The sequence below is a fragment of the Brienomyrus brachyistius genome, chromosome 8 (genome assembly GCF_023856365.1).
Source record: "Brienomyrus brachyistius isolate T26 chromosome 8, BBRACH_0.4, whole genome shotgun sequence".
In the NCBI taxonomy this organism is placed as follows: domain Eukaryota; kingdom Metazoa; phylum Chordata; class Actinopteri; order Osteoglossiformes; family Mormyridae; genus Brienomyrus; species Brienomyrus brachyistius.
In genome coordinates, this window is record NC_064540.1 from 7,238,922 (window position 1) to 7,248,729 (window position 9,808).

At 41.3% G+C, this 9,808-nt stretch overlaps 2 protein-coding genes across 2 annotated transcripts; both read right to left on the reverse strand.

Annotated features, from left to right (window-relative positions):
* LOC125747174 (uncharacterized) lies at window positions 1-949 on the reverse strand. Its single transcript, XM_049022066.1, has 2 exons — window positions 565-949; window positions 1-336 (listed from the first exon to the last, which is right to left on the reverse strand). The coding sequence occupies exons 1-2, from the start codon at window positions 931-933 to the stop codon at window positions 97-99; spliced, it is 609 nt and encodes a 202-aa protein (XP_048878023.1). The 5' UTR covers window positions 934-949; the 3' UTR covers window positions 1-96.
* A 4,651-nt stretch (window positions 950-5,600) lies between these two features.
* pdhb (pyruvate dehydrogenase E1 subunit beta) lies at window positions 5,601-9,754 on the reverse strand. Its single transcript, XM_049022061.1, has 10 exons — window positions 9,605-9,754; window positions 9,463-9,522; window positions 8,529-8,636; window positions 8,023-8,085; window positions 7,897-7,932; window positions 7,470-7,755; window positions 7,163-7,273; window positions 6,790-6,881; window positions 6,447-6,588; window positions 5,601-6,108 (listed from the first exon to the last, which is right to left on the reverse strand). Exons 1-10 carry the CDS (start codon window positions 9,638-9,640, stop codon window positions 5,963-5,965), a joined length of 1,080 nt encoding a protein of 359 aa, XP_048878018.1. The 5' UTR covers window positions 9,641-9,754; the 3' UTR covers window positions 5,601-5,962.
* Between the last annotated feature and the right edge of the window lie 54 nt (window positions 9,755-9,808).

A 9,808-nucleotide genomic window follows, 5' to 3' on the forward strand; every position in this document is an offset into this window, starting at 1 on the left:
TTCATTTTTAATGCTTTATTTATAAGTATTTACAAGTATTTACATGTTTAAGTAGTACTGATAGAACATATTGACTATGTTCAGTCTTATACTACACTACACTTCTTCCATCATTTTCTCCCTTGCCTTGTACTCATCCTCCTCCATTGCCTTGCACTTCTCCGCCATTGCTTTGCACTCCTCTGCCATTGCCTTGCACTCTTCCGCCATTGCCTTGTTCTCCTCCTCCTCCTCCATTGTGAAAGTCAAAGCCTTGCTCTCCTCCTCCATTGCCCTGTACCACTTATCCAATCCCTTGAACTCCTCCTCCATTGCCTTGAACTCCTCCTCCATCACCTTGTACTCCTCCTCCTCCATTGCCTTGCTCTCCTCTTCCTCCATTGCTTTGCACTTCTCCGCCATTGCTTTGCACTCCTCTGCCATTGCCTTGCACTCCTCTGCCATTGCCTTGTTCTCCTCCTCCTCCATTGTGAAAGTCAAAGCCTTGCTCTCCTCCATTGCCCTGTACCACTTATCCAATCCCTTGAACTCCTCCTCCATTGCCTTGAACTCCTCCTCCATCACCTTGTACTCCTCCTCCTCCATTGCCTTGTACTCCTCCTCCTCCATTGCCTTGCTCTCCTCCTCCTCCATTGCTTTGCACTTCTCCGCCATTGCTTTGCACTCCTCTGCCATTGCCTTGCACTCCTCTGCCATTGCCTTGTTCTCCTCCTCCTCCATTGTGAAAGTCAAAGCCTTGCTCTCCTCCTCCTCCATTGCCTTGCTCTCCTCCACCATTGCCCTGTACTCCTCCTCCAATCCCTTGAACTCCTCCTCCATTGCCTTGAACTCCTCCTCCATCACCTTGTACTCCTCCTCCTCCATTGCCTTGCTCTCCTCCTCCTCCAATACCTTGCTCTCCTCCTCCTCCATTGCCTTGAACTCCTCCTCCATCACCTTGTACTCCTCCTCCTCCATTATGAAAGTCAAAGCCTTGCTCTCCTCCTCCACCACCACTGCCTGGCTCTCCTCCTCCTCCACCACCACTGCCTGGCTCTCCTCCTCCATTGCCTTTTTTCCTTTTCCTTTATTTGTGAAAAACTTCTTTAGCCAGGATTTTATTTTTCCTCCTTTGGCCTTCCTTTTTCTTTCCTCCTTCATTTCTGTATCTTCCCCAGGGTCATTTGGTGCCGCTGGCGGCCTAATGCAGTTCAGAATACACCACTTCATGTTAAGATGCAGCAAGGTCAATGTCTGATTTCTTTTGAAGTGGTGTTAGTGCCTACAGCTCAATTTATACCTTCAGAATGATGACATCAGAGTTGTCACGGTAACATTCTGTTCTAGAATTCTATTTGAAAAACAACTGTAGGTGCCATATTTGGTCAGTGGTTCAAATTTTTTTTAATTCTTTGCATTTTTAATATGCTTCATTCAGCTCATATTCTGCAGCATATATTGTATGAATTTCCATATTTACCTTAATTAGTTTACGCGCAGATAATATTCTGTACTTGCAAACAATGCAGAAACCTACCAAACATTGCCGGGCCGTTCCTGTGTTCACAGAGCGTTGTGAGCTTTACTTTACTCAGGAGGAGGACAGGCTCACATTTTCTGACCGTGGCCATGCTGTGCTATATTGTGAAAGGTGCTGAACTTAGTGATGAGACAGTTAATACCCAGATTCTGATCCTCAAAGTGTGGTCCAGCGACTTCAAGCTGGGAACCGGGGCTTGCTAAGTTTATACAATATCACGTGACCGATGACTTCCGATTCATCCTGAGGCGTAAGAGACTTCGAATCCTGTTGGCTCTTCAAAACTTTTATATAAGTGAGATGATTCTATAATTAGCAATGGTAGTGGAGGCCAGTTTTTAACCAAAGAACCACCTAAAGCCAGCCAAAGGGACTGACTCCCCTCCTTCTGGGGGTGTGCCTAAATTCTCATCTAAACCCGCCCATTTATTCACTTGCGGGGTGTTACCATGAGATGGCGCTTTCTTTACAAAAACACATTTTAGTTGTGGTCACAAGTTTACATACACAAGTACAGCGGGTATCAACCAGAATCTTTTGGTAGCCATTAGCAAGCCTCTCAGAATTTCTAGTTCATTTAAATTAGTTGGGTTCCTGGCACGGACCTGGCTTTTCAGCATAACCCACAACTGTTTTGAAGCTTGGAATCCTGATCAGGAATCAAGAAATTTACAAATGAGAGGAGGCCATTCGGCCCATCAAGTTCGTTTGAGGAGAACTTAACTAATAGCTCAGCAACTAACAGCTAACTAATTTGTTGTTCTAATATTCATTTATAGTTTTGTATTATTCCTGTAATATAATGTGATTGCACATTTTATACATCAACGTTTAATCTGTTGCATGTTATAAACTGTGAAAAGGCTAGTATTGTGTGTTTTCTTACAGTTTTTTTTCAATTGCTAAGACTGTCTCTTCACATACATGGTCCATCCTTGGCATTGCTCTGGAGAAATATCTTGGCATACAGCATTCATTGTTTGATCTTGTGTCAATTAACATAATTTGTTTATTTTATGTGTGTTTTACAATCTATTTTAGAAAGGGTCTTGATAGTAATTTAGTAAAATGATATATTTCAGTTTTGACTGTTTTACTAGCAGTTTAGGGTCAGTATGTACTTATGTGCAAAATGGCCTCTGATAAATTAATTGAAGAAAAACTTTTGAAGAATTTAGTTATTGATTGCATTTTGTATGAAAGCAAAGCAAAATGCTTAACAGTTTAGCCCACATAAGCTAATGTTGTGGTGACTGTATGAAAAGTTTGGAGAAAGCAACTTCAGTATTGCAGTATCTGTCTTAGCAATTGAAAAAAACTGTAAAATTCACACTGCCTTTCCAAACTGATTAGTGTGAGGATCAGTGACAGACATTCCAGACTGATGGGCCATTGACAGTATGCAAAGGTGTGGTGACTCCAAAGTCACTTCAAAGTTGTAACACTTTAGTAATCAAACCTCATACAATTCTTTGAATGTCTCATTCACCTTTGTGTAACCAGCCCCTATGTCTATAAGCTTCAGAGCTCAAAAGTCTTGGCTAGAAATGTTTATAATGTGATTTTTTTTTTTTTTACAATTTCTCAGCACCACTGAAAATAGGTTTTTGAATAGTTTATGTTGAACTAGAACCAAGGCTGCACAAATTTGCACGGGCCTTCAGCTCCGTTGTCCTCCTGCCTCTGTTGTGCAAGCACACTGTGAACCCTGGCACATTTGCATTTACTCAGACTGCTAGCTCAAATCCAAGGCAGCCCAAACATATGTTTGTGAAATGAAAACCTTCACAAAAGCCTGCCATATACAGTACTGTGCAAAAGTTTTAGAAAATGATGTTTTGATTATCCTCGTGTTGGTGTAAAACTATGATATTATGCCTGTCAAAGTGTGTCAGCTTAGCCATTTCAGAACCTCTGCTAAAATCATCCTGGTATTTGCAGCGACCGTCCAGTGCAGCCATGTATTTTTTGACTTGGCCACTAGCACACCCCATACAGCTAGTCAATCTGTCACTGACTTTTTAAACCAATATTGTTCCATATTTCCATAGTCTGCAGCACTTCTCTGCACTTACTGCACTTCTCTGTTGCTCATGCAGCAAAAGACAATGGAGACAGAGAGGAACACTGCTTCAGTGTTTGTTGCTGTTGTGCCAGGACCAGTACACCAATATTTTGTGCAGTGGAGTTACAATACCTGATTTCAGGTATCTCACCTGACTTCACCAGGTGAATAGGAGCTGAATTTCAACGTCAAGGTACAAATGGGTCACAAAGAGGATTCTTTCTTTCCGTGAATCTGGATTAGCAGTTGCACAACATTTTACTGTAATATGCCTCTCGTTTGTTTATTTTTTGGCTTTGTTCTTTACAGTAACTTTTCTGGAGTACTGAATACGGCAAACATGACTGATAACTAATATGTAACAACTGTACAGTATACAAATATTTTTGGTAGACGACCATACTTTTTTTTATTATAGTCTTACAGTTTCTACTTTGCATGCCAACAACTATTTTGAGTGGTAGTGTTTTCATTTCTTTGTGACTTTAGCTAGAATTTTAGGGTTTGTGCTTAGTGGATTGGTTAAAGGAGAGGAGATTTTAGGAAATGTTTAGCAATTCAGAAAAACTGTAAAATGCTACGGCATGTCAGACTACTTTGAAAGTGGGTGAGAGGCCTCAGACTCCATAGGGTCACAGTAAATACTTATTATGCTATGTTTCTTTTATGTTCCTCTTTTTGAGTCTGGTACTATGACAAAAAATTCCCAATCTATCTATTGAGTGCTACTTTATCATTACATCCTCTTTGTGCAATGTAGTGATGTAAAGTGCTGTCGGCAAAACAGCATGATACTACCACCACCCTGCTTGACCATTGGTTCAGTGTTCTTAGGTTAAGAAAGCAACCTCACCTTGATCCCCTGCAAACATATCTCTTTTCATTGTGGCCAAGCAGAGAAGTTAATGACACATTCACACGTCATTGTGACTGCCCCCCATCCCCACCCCGTGAATATGCAGCCATCAGCAGCCTTTCAGACTGTTAGTCAGACAGAACACACTAAGGAATGTGTCTGTTTTGTTCAAGCACAGTACAGAACCATATGTTTTTTAATTTTTCATTTTCCACTCTGTCCACCTTTATTCTCCACAATCAGCCGTATTACTTTGTTTAGGCCTGTAATTAGTCTGTTACACACATCTTGGGTCACTCTCCTCTCCCAACATAACTCTTGCTTGGGCACGCTGCTGCTTTGTATCTGGCTTGGCCTCCTTGCAGATGAAGTATTTCATAATGTGCCAAACAAGCTTGGAATCTGTTTAATTTTCATATACCACACTGTCCCTCATTGCTTGACAATATCAATCTTATTACTTTGTTTAGGTCTGTAATTATACTGCATACATCGTGGGTCCGCCTCATCTCCAAATGGTGAAATAAAATACAAAATTCTAATTTCATCAATAAACTGACTAAAACACATTTAGGCCATCTTTGCCTCACAACAGAAGCAATTTCTTAAATTTCACAGGCCATTTATTGCAGTGTAGTCAGTTTATTAATGAAATTGGAATTTTATCTAAATATAAGAAAATTATACTTGCTTAGATTTTCATTTTTTTGTAGTGAAGTTGATACCTGAATCTACCTGATTTCAGGTAAGTCACTTCAGCTTTCATAATCACTGCTCCCCCTGGTGGATGGATAAATCATTGCAAGTACTTTACACACAGAGAGGTAAGGGGCGGATCATGCCGACCCCCTTGTTCATTACATCATCGCGGGGGATCTCATTACAGTCAAGGTCCCACCCAGAACCCAGCAGGGACCAGCCAAGGCCCCATCATGGAAACAGGGGAAAACTGAACTGGCTACGTCTGTAGGATGTTAAACTCAGATTAGACCAGCTATTATGTTCCTATAACTGAAAGAGTACTGGCATTTAAAAAAAAATTGAATTTTGGGCTGCAGAACACAACCAAAATGTATATTTGCGGTTGGCAAGGCTTGTCAGTGCATGTGTGTCAGGTTTGGGGGGGGGGGGGGGGGGTACCATAAAGGATTCAAGGGAGGCAGAGTCTTGTTCTGTTTAATTGACAGAAATATAAAGACACACATTAAATGGGGATTCTTAAAGATAACACTTCTTCATCCATTGTATATTTCATCCAACAGATTAAATTTTGTTCAGTTTGAAATCAGGTGAACATCCGACTGCACAGAACACTGTGTGACACTCGCACACCTGATTACAGAACTCAACATGTAACAGCATGCACCATCTTATGAAACTGAAAACATTAAGACGGATGTTCCTGAACTATTGTCAATATTGAATGATTCATAAACAGATTTTAGTTTATGGGGAGCAAAATCCACCTGCAAATATTCACAGGCAGGCAAATGTTAACGGTGATCATGTTAAAAAGGTAAAATCAGATGTTCAAGGTCTTTTTGACCGTGAATATGATATCCTTAACCTGAGGTATGCTGTGATCTTCCAGAATTTTAGCGTAGGGCATTGGTATGTCCACACCAGTTACTCTGGCAACAGGAGCGTCCAAATAATTGAAAGCAGGACCTGGAAAGAAAAGGCATATTGGTAACATTTGTAAGAAAATATATATATATTTTTTTAATATAACACACTTCACAGACCGAGGGCAATAAAGCAACACACACACACACACACACACACACACTTACTCTTTACTGCATTTCCCGTTTGGCATTCATGACCTGATAAACACCTTACTGGACTTTTTTGCTAAATGTCGACTTTACTCAAAGTCTAAAAGTTTGAAACTCAATATCAGGAACAATAAGGTTCCATAGCACAGCGTGCTTTGGACCCTTAATAATTAGCATCAAAAGGTCTGAGGCATCACAAAGACTGCAGCTAGCTGGAAAATGACTTACCTTCCATGATTTTGGCAGATATCTCGGCTCCAACCCCAAACTGAGGCCACCCTCCCTCCACCGTTATCAGATGGTTGGTCTTCATCACGCTTTTCTCAATGGTTTCCATGTCCATTGGTCTGATAGTGCGCAGGTTAATGACCTGGAAGTGTGGAATAAGGGAAGGACCCTGACTGGCAGAGGCTGTAACAGAACGCTTCATAGGAAATACACAATGCAATGTGTGATTTTGAGCCATTTCATGAATGTGGGGAAAAGAAGAAGAATGAGCACATAGGCGGCATGATGCTGCACATGCTCCCTCAGTACTGCCACAGATGAGGGCGCGCAAAGCAGTACTTACCTCGCATTCTATGCCCTCTTTTGACAAAACAGCCGCAGCATCGAGACAATGACTCACGAACCGCGAATGTGACACTAGAGTGACACGATCCCCTGAGGGGGGGGGGGGGGAAGAGAGAGAGAGAGAGAGAGCCTCAGATCACACCCTTCCTCCCACACACTGTTTAAAGGAAATAATTCTGCAAGCAAACACTCATTACATTCATTAAGCAATAACAATGACACAGTAAACAAAATTGGGGAAAAAAAAAAAAGAGAAATAGTACTCATTAAGTTTAACGTTCATGTAGCTTACTGCCAACACTCTCCAGCATCGTGCAAAAATGTTTAATATTGCTATGTAATCACAAGAAGACATTCAGCACACGACTCACCTTGCCTTTCGATTTTGGCCTTTCCAATTGGTATGAGGAAATCCTTCGACTGCGCCTCCTCTGACATCTCGAAGGGCACACCATACATCAGCTCGTTCTCCAAAAACACCACTGGAGAAAGGAATAGAAGAGTGAAGGGCCTAACGCCTGTATCATTCTGCTGGTCCTGAGATTCTAACTGCCAATCTGGAATTTTAATAGCTGAGTTTATATTCTATTTAAAAAAATCATACAAATACAATAGAAATATACACAAATAATAAATAAATAGTTAATAAATACTGAAATTACTCCTGTCACGCCTTACCTGGATTATCGTCCCTGATTGCTGCTTTGAGCAACCCCTTGGCGTCCTCGGAGTTCCAGGGACTGACCACTTTCAGCCCCGGGCAGTGGGAGTACCAGGCCGCGAAGCACTGGGAGTGCTGAGCCGCAACGCCGGCGGAGGCGCCATTGGGCCCACGAAACACGATGGACACTGGCTGCAGGCCCGCGGACATGTAGTAGGTCTTGGCTGCAGAGTTGATAACCTGGTCGATGGCTTGCATGGAGAAGTTGAAGGTCATAAATTCACAAATTGGACGCAAGCCTGCCTGTGATTTCAGATGTTGCATGAAGGGAGGGAAAAAGAAAAAAGAATAAGCAGAAGGAAGACATACTCTCTTTCCGTTATCATTCAGTGCTGAAAACAAACTGACAGCCAATAAAGAAAGAGAGAAACTTTAGTGACTTACCATCGCTGCCCCCACAGCAATGCCAGCAAAACCCATCTATCAAAAAAAAAAAAAATTACAGTAAAGCCATTATAAAATGCTAAAATTCAGTTAGTTCATGCATTTAAATGGAACCGCCATCAGTACCTCTGTGATGGGTGTGTCGATAATGCGTTTATCACCATACTTCTTCCAGAGTCCTCTGCTGACCTGTAAAACATTACTTTCAGTTTCTTCCCATGTTTAAAATTATAGACGCTCCTCTACTTACAAACTTTCAGGCATAAGAACGAAGTCCAAATTATGTTCCTTGGGCTCCCGTTTCCTGTCTGCAACATCAATTTTTTTTTTCTGCACACCAATTCCGCCTAGTGCAACTTCTGGCCGCTACTCCCGCCGCGCAGCAGCGTAGAATCCTAGTTCTTTGTACTTGCATATACCCTTAAAATGATGTTGAATAACAACTTATGAACATTTCAAGTAACTAATGACCGTTCTGAACGTATTTCATTCGTAAGTAGAGGAGCGTCTGTACTTCTCTTTGACTTAAAGCCCAAAGCCATTTATTAATGCAAATTAATGCCACTGGAGTGAATTAGAAAAAGTGGCAATGCTTGCAGGACAAGGAAGGTTCCAGAGGGGGTCTGACGTACCTTATAAGCCCCGTCATACTGCGCCACCTCTTCTCCAAGGAGAAATACTCGCTCATCCCTCTCCAGCTCTTCATCCATAGCCTGATTTAACGCATCACGGACTGTAACCTAAATTAATCATAACAGGGTGAAGACAGCTTGTCAGTATGACATTGATATTTTGGGTAGGAAAAGTGCCATTAAAAGGTATTAATTTGGCTGACTGTCTGTAACTAAATACACAAGTAATTTGAAAGTAAAACATCAACATTCAACACCAATTATTACTTATTGTACAAGGTCAGCACACCATTTAAAGTGAAACAAAAGTGAAAACATGATTATCATCTACTATTCTTATATCGAGTAAGGAACGAATGTTGGATATGAATTCATATAGGACTGTCTAAGACGAAACACTAGTTCACACAGCAAACAAATGTGGGTTTTCTGACACGCTTTTTTTTTTTTCATACTAGCATCATGCAATGGTTTCCTCTCGGCAGGACCACACCTACAACGTATTTCTTTATAATGCTTTTTGCAACACAGCTATAACTGCGAAAACACATTGTTAATACACATATATTAATTGTCCAGATACTGGGGGTAAAACGAAGCTGGAAAAAATCCAGAAGACCACAGAGGAGAGAAACGAAACGCTCTATAGTATGGAGGAAAGAAAACCTCTGAAGGCCCTATAGCGACCGGATAACTTCCACTGGGCATACCAACGTTACAGAAACCAAAAAAAACGCTCATACTTATGTAACTGCGAGGTGTAACATATCCATTCGACTAATAAATCATGACAGGAAAAAATAATAAAACTCAGTCGTGTTCATGTAGCAATATTACATTTTATTCACACACATATGCAATCATTCCGTGCAGATGATATTCAACATTCTAACAGATGTTTGGAAGGTTAGTGCAGCTCAGTACTGAGGGTTACCTGCAAACAAGCCGGCAACGTCCTATGGAATTCCCTTCGCAGAACCACAGAGACAGCATTCTGCAATAGGGGAAAAATAGCTCACTTACTGCAAAACAATATTTGCAAATACTTTTGAACGTGACACAAACGTCTACCATACCCTTCCTGATCGCAGAAGACACTTTAAGGACGCCATAATTTCACTTGTCCTACAGATTGGGTCATGCCTCCTTATTTAGGAAGTGACGCAAACATTGGTGCCAATGGAAATAGTAGATACTGATTTTTTAAGGGCGTATGAGTGCAGCGAACCAATCACATTTGCCCTAACTTAAACGGAAGCGGAAGTTTTATGTTGCACTCG

Excerpts from the sequence above, each read along its gene's own strand:
- LOC125747174 (XM_049022066.1), bottom strand. The coding sequence starts at position 933 with ATGGAGGAGGAGTTCAAGGCAATGGAGGAGGAGGAGAGCAAGGTATTG. Across the intron at positions 337-564 it reads TGGAGGAGGAGGAGTACAAG|GTGATGGAGGAGGAGTTCAA; the intron begins GTGATGGAGGAG and ends GAGGAGTACAAG.
- pdhb (XM_049022061.1), bottom strand. The coding sequence starts at position 9,640 with ATGGCGTCCTTAAAGTGTCTTCTGCGATCAGGAAGG. Across the intron at positions 7,274-7,469 it reads AATCAGGGACGATAATCCAG|TGGTGTTTTTGGAGAACGAG; the intron begins GTAAGGCGTGAC and ends TCCTTTCTCCAG. Across the intron at positions 6,882-7,162 it reads GGCCAAAATCGAAAGGCAAG|GGGATCGTGTCACTCTAGTG; the intron begins GTGAGTCGTGTG and ends CCCCCCCCTCAG.